General features: G+C 42.6%; 1 protein-coding gene across 4 annotated transcripts; it reads right to left on the bottom strand.

Annotated features, from left to right (window-relative positions):
* Positions 1-5,504: 5,504 nt before the first annotated feature.
* Positions 5,505-12,636, bottom strand: CGGBP1 (CGG triplet repeat binding protein 1). 4 transcript variants are annotated; one of them, XM_075034076.1, is made up of 2 exons: positions 12,433-12,636; positions 5,505-9,614 (listed from the first exon to the last, which is right to left on the bottom strand). In XM_075034076.1, exon 2 carries the CDS (start codon positions 9,583-9,585, stop codon positions 9,082-9,084), a length of 504 nt encoding a protein of 167 aa, XP_074890177.1. In that variant the 5' UTR covers positions 9,586-9,614; positions 12,433-12,636; the 3' UTR covers positions 5,505-9,081. The 4 variants fall into 4 exon arrangements, with proteins under 4 accessions (XP_074890177.1, XP_074890180.1, XP_074890178.1 ...); XM_075034079.1 differs by having other exon boundaries at positions 12,437-12,636; XM_075034077.1 differs by lacking the exon at positions 12,433-12,636 and adding an exon at positions 12,296-12,428.
* Between the last annotated feature and the right edge of the window lie 289 nt (positions 12,637-12,925).

Below are 12,925 nucleotides of genomic sequence, written 5' to 3'. Positions count from 1 at the left end.
GTCAGCCAGTTGGACTAGCTGATTGTTGTAGGTACCTTCCAGCTGAACTATTCTATTCTAAATATTTCAAGCTTTCTAGACAAAATATATGCGTATTATTCTCTAACAAAAATGAAATCCATCAGGATTTTTTCAAAGTAATGTTTTGGAGAAAATAATTGAACAGCTTTCCAAAATTTCGTGTTTGGAAGTGTCTGGCTTAGTACATGATGATCAGGAGAATCATAATGATGTTTGTGAGAAACTGAAATAGCCTTACAAAAATTACAATCCAGCCTAAATGGAAAATATTTATGAAAGAAAACTCCTTGAGTATAACTGCACACGCAGCATGCTTCCACCTGAGACTACATACTAGTACCGCAGATTGCATTTCTGTGTGGGGAAGACATCTAGTGGCTGAATCCACAGCTAGCTTGGATAGTAAAATTGGTCATTAAAAGGGATGCATTTCCTGGCTGTATAACTTCTGCTTGCATCGATGTTGAGTTATCCAAAGTTTATGCTAGGAATGTAATAGTGGTAGTTGCTACTTAATCTCTGTATTCTTATTAGAAGAACTGTTTTGGGCTGAGTCCTTTGCTACTGACTGAAGCTTTTTAATAATACAGGGTTTTGTTCTCTACGGTGTTTTGAGATTGGCTTTCTGGGTGGACGATTCCTTGTTGGTAACTTTGTGGAAGTATTCTGAACTGTAAGATGGGTACTGTTGTACATTAGCCTTTTGGGAGAGGTAAGGTGGGTCAGAGTGGCATGAAGGCGCATGGATTCCCTGTACTTCATACTGTATAGGGCTTGTGAGGATTCTTTACTTTGTGTTTTTAATAGTAAATATCTTGGACACTCATCTATATTTTGGAGCACCTTTCTGAGAAAGGCTTTGGCAAATGTGACTTCTACTATCACTGCTGATGCTTCATTACTTCCTTTATGTCCTTTCTGCTTAAGAGTAATGTTGTTGTGGGATTTTTGGGGGTGGGATTTTTTTTGAGAATCTGCCTGAAGATGGCAAAGAATCTGAATTTTTCATGTTTTCTTGTTAAGAATTTATTACCTCCTTGAGACACTCCTGGGAGCTTTTTTATTTTTGTGATATTATTAAGAGATCTTAAATGAGATCTTTTAGATCTCCAAATGGTACCTTATATTCTAATTTTTTGAGAAAATCAGTCCCTGAATTTGAGACACTGAACTATTCCAGTTTTCCTTTAAAAGCATGTTTCAAGGGAGAGTAAATACTAAGTAAATATAAAATATCTATTTACTAAGGGAAGGAATGAGAGTCCTAATCTAAAACCATGTAACTAGGAGAGGGAGGAGCATATGCATTTAATTCAAGATGAGATACCATTTGAAGATGGCAGAAAGAGATGTCACTAGATGGCACTGATTTCCACTATCTGCAGTAACTCGGTAACTTCTTTGCTATAGGCAAATCAGACCTCAGCTGAATCCTAACAGACACCAAGTATTTAAAGAACTAAGAGAATTCAATGCAATTCAAATGCAACAATTAGCACAGTTCTCTGTGTGTTGGATACTATTTTCAGGAAGAGGCTCCAAAAATATGGAGTAAAATTTGGACCTGAGGATTGCTATCAATAGAAACTGTCTTCAACTGATTCAGTCCACCTTGTCATGCCTGCTGATTCTTTACTGAATGCAAGTGGGGGGGGGGGGGAAATAATAAAATCTATGCAACGTTCCTTCTGTTCCATCTCAGTTTTTCTTCTGACAAGACCAAGGTTGTGTTTTGGAGTTGCATTTTCCCTGTTTGCAGATGGTTAGGCATTGGCCTGTAACCACATAGAGAGACACAGCATTTAGATAGTGGGCTCCAGTAAGCCTATGGAAAATTACCTTCATAGCACTACATGAAGAAGCTTTAGTATCTTAATGGAATAACAAGAATTTAGCTCCTTGCCTGTCACTAGTGATCACGCAGGTTGTGGTAGTATGTGCTGCCGCATGAGCTATGGGTGGCTTCTGCAGCCTGTTCTCATGCCTTACTACTGCAACTCCATCAGCTACTTCATTACTATGCAAGTCCTTTCCTTTTTCTCGGTATGAGATTCTCTGCATCTCCCTGCTTTTTCCTGAGCAATTTCAGTTTAATGAGATGAGCTAAGCTTTGTTAAATCAAAGAACACATCTTGAACCAGGTTCTGAAGCGCAGACTGGGCATGGGCCTGGATGATCTCACAAGGGGTGTCAGTTCATTCCACATAGAGCGACTTAAGAATCTGCCCAGGGTTTTGCTGTATGTAAAACACTTCACTAAGTGTAAGCATTGGTATTCTAGTTATTGGATTCGTCTTACGGTAATGACAGGCTTCAGAAATGAGGGGAGGGAGGAAGCATTTTAAAGCTAATTACAAAAGAATTGAGGTAAGGAGGTCTCATTTACTGCAATGAAATCTAATACTGAATTTGGGAGCTATTCTGTACACCGAAGAACAGATTAAAAAACCACTTGAGGCAAACCAGTATACAACCCCCCCCTAAGAACCTCTAAAGCTCCTAATTATTTTTCTTCCAGCTTTGAACAGAACTGCTGAGTGATACCCACTCTCCACCGCATTGATGTAAGCTACTCTACGTTAGAAGCAAATGCAAGATTTCCTTATTTTCCTCAGACACAGTAGTTGTCACTGAACAAAAGGATCAGATAGGAAGAAAAAGTAGAAGTATCCACTGAAAGACAGTAGAAACTTCCTAATGAATGTGTACTCTTATTTTAGTGTATTCATGGAGCACATATCATATGAGAATACTGGTCATTTCACTGCACTTAAGTAATCCTCTGCGTTTACTTCCCCTTCCTGTGCACTGCTAGACAGGAGAAGACACATAAAGAGAGCTAAGTACTTAAATACACCTAAAACATGAATAATTTTACACTGCTTGTGGTTGGTTGGCTCAGCTGAACACAGGCTTTGCATACCAACTGAAACCAGTGATCTTCCTCATGCCCTCCTCTAGGTCTAGCAGAGATCTAGCAAAATAGATGTTCTTTTGCAAGACTAAATCTTCAGAAGTTTCTGGCTTCTGAAACCTAAAGTGAGCATGGAATTGGGACACTCAAAAGCTAAACTTGGACTGAAATAGCTATTCAGCAATTATCATTTCTATTTCATACTTGATTTCCTATTTTATAGAATAGAACTGTATTAAGTATACCTAATACATAGCATTTAGCTTCAAGGGCAACACCAGTCTTGAGGCTGCCCTCTGTCAAGCCTGGGTGACAGTTGTGGTAGCTCTCTGTATCCTATCTCAGAGCCTGCACCTCGTGTTTTCACTTGTGAGATGTGCTATCTGCCTTTGAATATAAAAGAAGTGGCCTCTACCACCAGAAGACCCACAAATTCCAAACCACTTGTAGAAAGAGAAAAGTGGTGGGATGGGGGAAAAAATAAAAAAAATCCTTACCTGACTTAAGCAGAACTGCTACAGATTGCCTATCCTCCAGTCTCTGCTGTCTAGCCTGTGTAAATGACAAATGTCAAACCTAATTATCAGTGTAAATGTGCCCTAAAAGCAGTTATGTATACTTCATCCTACTGCATCTTGGATATGGGTTAAACCACATCATTCCATTAGGAAAGTAAAATGTCATCGTAAGAATTTAGCATGGCTTAATTACTAAACTTTAAAGACATACTTCACTTGATTCTGCATCAGCTTCCACACAAATACTTACTGCTACATTGATTTTGCAAGTATACATATGCTGTTTCAAAGAGGAATTGTCCACACAAGAAAACTTTACGAAACTGTATGTTTATTTCTATTCTGCTTTTCCATTTGATATAAGGGCAACAAAAAGCAACTTGATCTTAACGTGCAGTGACCTGAAAATGACTGAAAATGAGAAAGTAATGATTAATAAATTAATGAGTCAAGAAGTTGCACAAATTTATCACTGATCCATCATAAGATGTCAAGTCAGACAAGACTTCAGGAAAAGGAATGTGTAAACAATCAAACCTACATTTGATAATTCTGATGGGCTGATATTATTTGCTCAATTTTCATGACGTCCCTAAGGGAGACAGAGATCAAACTGTGATCTTTTTGCAGATAGTCTGGAAAGAACTGATTCTTCCACATTGCAGAAGCCCTTCCTGAAAAGACCTGAAGTATTAGGCAGCTGCAAGATGCTATACCAAGAAATCATTTACTGCAGTGTCAAAATGCATGACAATTATTTCACTTGGTGTCCACTTGGAACAGAAGGCATAATTGGGGAGTTACTGTCACAATGAAGAGAAAGTCACACAGTTGACAGGAAACAGGGGTTCTGCATAACCAGTCCTGAAATAGACTTCAGTGATTGTACAGATAAATCAACAAACTGCTTCAACGTATAGTTTGATATTACCTTAAGCTACAACAACAGAATGTAGAGTCTTTAATTTTTCCTGTCACCATCCATTTCTACTACCTTACATTACCATTGTATGTGAACTACCACATGTTCTTTACCCACTTTCTTGGCAAAATAAGAGATCGTGCATAAATTCTATAAAAAAGGAATTCCTTTATTTTTTTAAAAAGGACCATTTTTCCATTACCAAGTGAAAACTTTACAAAGTAAAGTATTTCTCTTCCAATAATATTTTAATATAAAAACTTAAATCACTTACTCTGGCCTTGCTGTTCTAACAGGAAGTCTTGTGGTACTGCAGGACCCAGGTATTTTCAGCCTCACCCTAGTATCTAATCATAAGTTCATCACTTGCTTAAATAAAACCACTTCTGTGGCCACTTACCATCAGCAAAACATCCCTACCACCAAGCCAAAAATAAAGCATCTTCACTAGCCCAAAAGAGACTAAACTCTAATAGCATTATTACGGTGAGAAGCTTTTTTAAAAAAAATTTATTTTGAAAGTTAGACACAACCTTAAAATTGTACAAAGACAACAAGCACTCAAATTACACAGAGTTAGCAGTGAATACAACGTGAACACAACAACAGTGAGACTCGCCTCTCTTTATATGCAAATATAAATAGAGATTATCCTTGCCAAACTTCCAGCTCTCTTTTTTTTTCTTTTTTTTTTTTTTCCTCCACCACCCCCACCCCCCGCTACCCGCCCCCCCGCAAACCAGCTCATTATGCTGCAAAACCTAGCAGGGAGCATTTCACTGTTCAGTTCAACAGAATTGCTAAAATTGCTAAAAGGGGCTCTGGCTAAAAATAATCCTTCTATCATGAGAATATCCCATACTTTGCAGAACCAAGTTTCTCTCTCAATTGAAAAACAGCTTTCCCTTTCATTATATTGAATGTTTCACCTCCTCTAGGGATCTGCCAAATTACAGGCTTCAAAACGCTTAAAAATATTAGAACTTACATTTTTTCAAGAACATGCAAGCTGAAACTAACATGGTGCATACATGTAAGTAGTCACAAAACAGAGAATGTTCCTGTTTGTATTTTATTCTTTGAAATTGTTGTTCCAAGAAAAGCACTTTGGAGTAATTTTAGCTGTGAGTTGGCTAAACTAATATAAGTACATGGTCAGAGAAGAAAATTTTTTTTTTATTTTTTTTTTTTTTTATATTAGAGCTTCAAATATATTAAAAAAACCACCTGGCAAAAAGTATCCCTTATAGCTTGTCCCTATATATGTATGTAAAATGAAAAGCAGACATTGCTACCAACCTCCCTTTAATTCTGAGAGTACTCTTTACAGGAAATACATGGAAAAATAATGCAGTGTTCTTGCAGAGAAAAGGAAAACCCCATGGAGACTGTTAAACAACTTAACCACAGCCTCTGTTCTAGGAATTAGTTATTTCTTAGGTTTAGATATACCAGAAAACTTCTGCTGTAAATCTTCCCTAAGATCAATAGCAATTAAACCAAGGTTATGTTTTATCCAACTATAGCCACACTGGCAAAATTATGCTCTGAACTTGAGTGTTTGCAGAAGACTGTTCCAAGACTGACTGGAACCGTTTTTACTTTTAAAGCAAATAAGTGTAACTGTCTTGTTGATGATCCAGGTTATGTCCATGAACATAAACTTAGTCATTGTTCTTTCTAGATGACCTGGAAGTGCTTTATTTTTCATTGTTTTACTCCATTTTGAATGTTTGTTGCAATAGATCAGTATCTTGATTTTCATAAAGCTTGAAAACTGTTGTGTGGTGTTTGGGGTTTGTTTTTGTTTTTTTTTTAACAAAAACATCCTATTATTAAGACACCAGAGTCCTACAGACTGCTGTGCATTGGAATTAAGTCAGTTCCATTCAAAAACCTGATAACCAATTTTTGCTTCCAAATTGTTATGAGTTGGTAGCCTATGGCTACGCTGAAAAAGTTCCTCACCAGGCTCATACCCTCTGCAGTAATTCCGCATAAAAAATAATTTGGTACTAGAATAATTACTGAAAATAGTACACAGACTGCTTTGTAAGTAGAGTAAGCTTTTGAGAAACTAAGTGTTCTAATATTGCTTTGCCTTACTGAAAATGACTCGTTTTCTTTTTTAACAAAAGCTGTTGATGTTGCTAACTTTTATTTTTATGTAAAACTGTACAAGTGAAAGTAACTTGATTTTTTTTTTTCATTTGTGCAAGAGCCTATTTAATGTTACCATTAAGCTTTTCAAAATGTCTGTCAGTTTGCCAGTCAAGGGAAAAACATACAGCATTGAATTCTATATAAAATAGTTATGGGGTGCAGCCTGTGAAATTCCATGTTAGCAGGAACTGAGCTAACTAGTCCAAATTCATACCTTTTAATCATACGGTCTTCCCTAGATGCTTTCACTTAATGGAAGCCTGTTTTCTCAATACTCCATTGTTTTCTATTTGCTTCAATTCTAAGATAGCATTCATAAGGTAAAAAAAAATAAAAAATATTAAAGCAAGGATGTTGTTTCACTGTAATGAAACAGCAGCTGTAAAAGAACATTTTCAATTATTGTCAGGACAGAAAAGGCTATTGGCAGTGTACCTTTCACTTGGCTTAAGAAGATTTATAAAACAGTTCTAGCCCAAGGCAGTTCATGATGTTAAGCTAAACCCAAGCTTGTGCAATAGCAAATGATATTTTAGAAGGCATATTTTGATATCTAAGATTAGAGTAAAAAATTACTACTGTTATTTCTGTCTGAAGTTCTAAACCAGCAACCAGTATCATTGACAGGATTGCTATGACTGCATGGAGTCCTGCTAGCTTCAACGGGGACCAAAGGTGCAGCAGTGTACTGAGTACCCCCGTGTGCTGGTACACATGGATAGGCAGCTTTCTGCTTTTTAGTTCTGTCCATTTACTCAAACAGGTCTCATAGCAGAAGGCTTCAAGACGTGGTTATAATGTAACACAAGTGCATTTCTGTAGAAGCTAATTGCACAAAAACCAGTTGTTACTAGGTGTGCAAGTCTCTCTCAATCCAGCAAAAGAGACTGCTCTAGAAAAAGCTAGGGAAATCACTACAGAAACTAAATAAGCAGGTTATTTTGTCTCTTTTTAGCAATTACTTAGTATTGCTGTAAATATCTGGAATAAAAGAAATACTGAGAAACAGATACTGTGAAACTACAGGGGAAAGGAAGCTGGACAGAACAACTGGCTCCAACTGAGGGAGTTAAAGCATGCTTACACCATTGTATCCACTGAGCAGAGGATTTCTGTGCTGCTAGAATATGCTTAGCACATCCCTGAACCCAGAGCATCTCAAGGAAATCTAGAGCAGGCAGGAGTTGGTCGTATTCCAACACTTTGCACAGTGCTCCCTCATTGCATTCAAAAACTTTATAGAGCGCTTACACCGAGCGGACTATTTGGCATAATAATTTGGAATAGCTCAGTAATAGTTTACTAGATTTGGGAGAGGGCAACATTATTGAAATTCTTCAATTTCGCATTTTACTTTGTGCCAGTCCAATAGATGCGGCCTTGGCACAGAGTAAGTAATACAGCCCAGGTCTGTAATTCCAGTAGAGCTTCAAAGTATACACGCTTTCCTATTTGAGCTTACAGGTATTGAACAGCCACTGCAGTAACTATTTTGAAAACTGTTTTAATCACTTTACCTCCTTTCACTAAAAGGCTGAGGACAAGGCCAGAGATGTAGAGGACCTTCAGGGAAAGATGGAGGAGCCTCTTCTCCTGTGCACTGTAAAAAATCTTTCTCAACTCCACAGTTTAGTGCCTCTCCCACCCCCAACTCAGATTTAGCATCCTTTGTCCTGCTAGTAAGAGAAAGGCATTAATCACCTCTACTAAGACCTTGGTCCAGTACAAGTTTCACTTGCCAGCTGCTGCACTGCAAACCACACTCAGTTACTGGTTTGTCTACTCAACTTTCAAAGATTGGCACTGAAACTGAAGGGGACACGTTAAACCGAGACAATGAAACAGTGATTTTAAGAAAGCGGGCACGGTAAACCTGCAGAACTCTTAGCTTTATGAGAACAGTGTTGTTCAGAGGTCAATACAAGAGACTGACTATTTAAGCTAGATAATGAATACATCCACAGTCGCACCAAATAGGGTAAGAGAGTATTCTAGAAGAAAAATGTTTCCTGTTTTTGAACATAAACCGAACTTGAATAGGAATTTGCAATAAACCTCCCCCAACAGAGCAGTTATATTTTAAATAACCATTCTACAGCTTCTTGCATTTCAAATGTGCAGCACTTCTTCTTGGTCACTCATGGACAGGATACTGGACAAAGCAATCCACTGACATGATTAACAATCCCTATCACATCATCTTCCTCATATATTTAGATGCACAGTTTAGGTAAGTGAGGTGCTCCATCCAAGTGCCTTTTTCTTAGCGCCAGTTACAGCTGGACTGAACACAGATAAGGTGTATGCCAGGTATGTTCCCTACATTCATCGTGAGTTCTACATCAACGTAGCTCTGAAGTCTACAGCAGGGTTAGCAACAGTCTGCGGCATACCACTAAGTTCACAAATAGATTGTCATTTCTACAATAATACAAAATAGCTTGTAAAACCAATATGTAACACTGTATATATGCATGAATATAAAAATAAACCACACCATCAATATGTAAAACTTCACAACGATGATGAAAACAGTTTTCTTCTCAACGGTCTTCAGTATTGATGAGTTGGTTCTCATTGTCATACCCGTCAGGCAGGTATGCTTTCCTTAGCTGGTCTGACTTAGGTATCGAACTGCCGTTCTTGACGTAGCGGGACAGGAAGGCTCGCACAGATGGATGATCAGCCTTCTCAAGTGGAATATTAGCTTCCAGGCACATTTTCACAAAGTCCTGGATGACACTGGTTTTCTCTGTCTGGGCAGTACTGTTGCACTGAAGGGAGGCAGTCAGAGTCCTTTGCTTCTTCCTGACATTCTGTTCTTCAAATTCTGCCTTTCGCTTTGTGTGTGTTTTAGACTTGAGGTGGTCATTGATCGCAGACTTGCGAACGTGATTCAGAACCACATTGCAGGAAGTACAGAAGAGTTTTCCTCCATCTTCGTGCAGCTCACTGCCAAACTCAGTTACACGATCCTGAGGAGTCACATACAAAGCAGTCTTCGAGCGGTTACGTGATGGAGCGGACTTCACTCCAAATCGTTCCATTGCTGCCTTCAACAAACTTTACCTGAGAGCTGGAAAAAAAAATAAAAATTGCTGTTAAAGTATGCTAATGATTTCAACCAAATAATTCTGGATGCAGTCTATTCAATATCCAATATAGCGCTAACTGACATCTAAAAGGTAACTACATGTAAGATACATGTGTGAAACTATTATTGAAAGGTTCATCATCTTGAAGTCTCCTGACTGACGTTCCTCTTGAGTCAGAGTAAAGCACATTTTAGTTTCTACAACTACAAAGCTCAACAGAACCCTCAATACTCAATCCGTTCATCACTGAAAGTCAAATAGAAAAGCTTTTTGCTTTTTCTTGAAGACAGTTTTTATCCTTTACTCTTTAGCTAAAGGGTGCTTTCTTCTTAGCATTTTCAACATATTTGACAGTTTCTTAGTAATGTCGAGTCCGTATTTTTCTGTTTACTTCCTGAAAGTGTGTATTAATTCTGTTAGCAAAAGCCTAGTTGTCCAAATATCAGGCAAGAAGGCCATTACTGTCACCTGTAAAAGCCAGTAAAAAAACCACCAACAACCAAAAAACCCCAAACCAAAACAAAAAAGCCAAACCTGAGCTTTGTCAGCACTCATTTGGGAACACCCCTCACTTCTGCCCCAGCTCATACCAAAACTGTTAGACTGAACCTTTAACTCAGAGTCAACAGCAAATAATTTTGTCATTGTAACTAGAGATGGCTGGAACAGCCTAATGTGAACAGAAAATTGCATACATTTCAGTGCAAAATAAGAACCTGTATTTTCAAAGATGACAGCTTCTCTGGGGACGGTAACTGATTGATAACTAAGAAAGGTGGACACTTTCTAACATCGATCTAAATTATACTATGTTATACCAAAGCAGGCAATAACCTAGTCAATTGTACTAAAATCAAACCGGACCTATGTCTTTTTTTGTTGTTGAGAAATGGAGTAGCTGGTGTAAATCTCAGCCAAGGTAACTTAAGTCCTTTTCAAAGTACAGTTCAAGTTCAGAAACAGCTCTGTTCAGGTTTGAGGTTTTCTGAGCAAAATGAATGGTCATTACATTAACTACTCACTTTCTTAACAAAAAGAGGGCAACAGGCGTTTCTTAAAAAATGTATTTTGGCAAATACTTTGAGGAAATATAATAGGTTGCCTGGGGAATTCACTTATAGGCGTGAATGACTTTGAAGAATTTTGTACTACCTGTGCTTACAAGGCAGACGGAGAGATCGGAATATCTCTAGACCTATTCTCCTCTGTACTTACTTCATTACACACACAGATTTTGCTGTTGCAACATTTTAAAAGATCTGCCATTAAAAGACCAGAACTTCCAAACTAACTGTAAGTTAAGCTTGTCCAGCTCTAAGGACTGAATGGAGTTTCTGCTGTCCACAATGCCTTTCACTTGCTCTGGAAATAAAGGAACAGAGAATTCAGTCTTCAATATTGTCTTTTTTCTTAAACCATTTCTCCACTGAGAGACGACAACCTTTTGGAAAAAAGGAGGCAGAGATCTTGCTATTAGCTACTTTCCTAGTTAATTTTTTGCACTATCTGCTGCTTTCCAGAACTGTTAAGTCTTGACTGATACTGCACAACCCTGCAGACTAAGATAAACAATGCTTTTTCAGCATGGATGGAACTTTCTTCATTCTTTTTGTTGCTTTATGCAATTTATCCCCGTGAGTTTCCTAAGCAACTGTTTCCTGAAATCAAGCGGAAACCAAGCCTTAACCTAACATAACCTTGTCGCTCAGGCTTCGGAAGCCTCAAAACACATCCCCCACCAAACTAGGTGTTTGCACTTATGCTACGTCAAAATCCCCAGGAATTCCGTGAACAGGACAAGTACGGAAACGCAGGATTTTTGGTGGGTTGGTTTTTTTTGTTTTGGTTTGGGCTTTTTTGCCTCAAGTTTTGTCGCGGATTCTTCGATGCCTACTGACGCCTGAACTACTGCTGGGTTCCCAAGCGGGGGGGGGGGCGGCGTCGGTGCCGAGGAGCCCCCCGGGACAGACACCCGACCCGCCGCCCCCCTCGCCGGTTTTCCGAGGAGGGAAGCTTTTCCGCAGCGGCGGGAGCCCTGGGGCCGGTGTGGGTGGGGGGTGAGCACGCCTCGGCTACGATCGGTGTCACCGGAGAGGGGACGGCGGCGCGTCCACCGCGCCCCTCGGCGAGCCCGAGGGCTGTCTCAGGCGAGGAGGAAAAACGCCTGCCGGGATTTCCAAGCCCCCCCCACAACCGGTTTCGCCGTTCCCCCTCGCCGTGACCGGCGGCCAGGACTCGAGGCGGTTTATTCCCCGGGGTCTGGTCACCCGATCGACGGCGCCATGGAACCCGTGAGGGGCCTCTCAGGAGCGGCGGGGTCCGCGCTCCGCCTCCCTCCCCCCAACGGACGCGGGGGGGGGGGGGGGGGGGAGAGGGCCCGGCCCGGGCCGCGGCGGCGCGCGCACCCCAGCCCCCCCCCCCCCGCCCGGCGGCGGCAGACAGGTGCGGCCCCTCCCGCCCCGGCCCCGCCCCGCCCGGCACGGCGGGTGTTTCTATGGCAGAGACGGCCCCGCCGCCCTTCCTCTCTTCCCTCTCTCCCCTCAGCCGACCGGCGCCGGGACCTCGCAGGCGGCGGAGAGCGGCCCCCGCCGAGGCGGCGGCAGCACCGCCCGCCGCGCCGCGCCCCGCCGGCCCCCGCCCGCCCCCTGCCGGGCGCCGTTACCCGCTCCGGCCGCGCGGCCTCCCCACGCCCCACCGGCGGTGCGCCGCCGCCGCCGCTCCTCCGCTGGGCCCCGCTGGGCCGCGGGCCGGACGCGCCCCTCCGCCGACGGGCGCCGCGCCGCAGCCAGACGGACCTACCCACCCTGGCGGCCGCGGTAGGCGGGACCTAGCAACCCGCCTGGCAACCGCCGCGCGCCTCTCGCCCGCCTCTCTCTCTCTCTCTCTCTCTCGCCCGCCGCCACAGCGCGGCCGAGCGGCGGCAGCCCCGCGGCGATTGGCTCCCCCCCCACCCCGGCCCGGGCGCGCGGAGATGGACGGCCCGTCTGCCCGATGAGGAGCGGGCGGGGCGGGGCCGAGCGCCGTGATGGAGGCGCGCCCGGGCCAGTCGGAGCGCGCGAGGGCGGCGGCGGCGTCTAGCGGACGGGGGCTGCGGCCAGTCGCCGGCGGGAGGCCGCGGAGGGAGCCGCGACGGACGGGATGAGCGGCCAATGGCGACGCGGGGGGGGAGGGACGAAGCAGCGAAGAGGCTTTCGCTCCAATCGAAGGCGGCCTCGGCGGGGCCGGGCGGGCGGGAGGGAGGAGCCGCGGGTCAGGGGTCGCCGGCGCGTCCTCTCGCGGCGGGCCGCTGATC

The sequence above is a fragment of the Buteo buteo genome, chromosome 8 (assembly GCF_964188355.1).
Source record: "Buteo buteo chromosome 8, bButBut1.hap1.1, whole genome shotgun sequence".
Lineage (NCBI taxonomy): Eukaryota > Metazoa > Chordata > Aves > Accipitriformes > Accipitridae > Buteo > Buteo buteo.
Note: the sequence above shows the minus strand (reverse complement) of the source record. Positions and strands in the feature narration are given on the sequence as shown.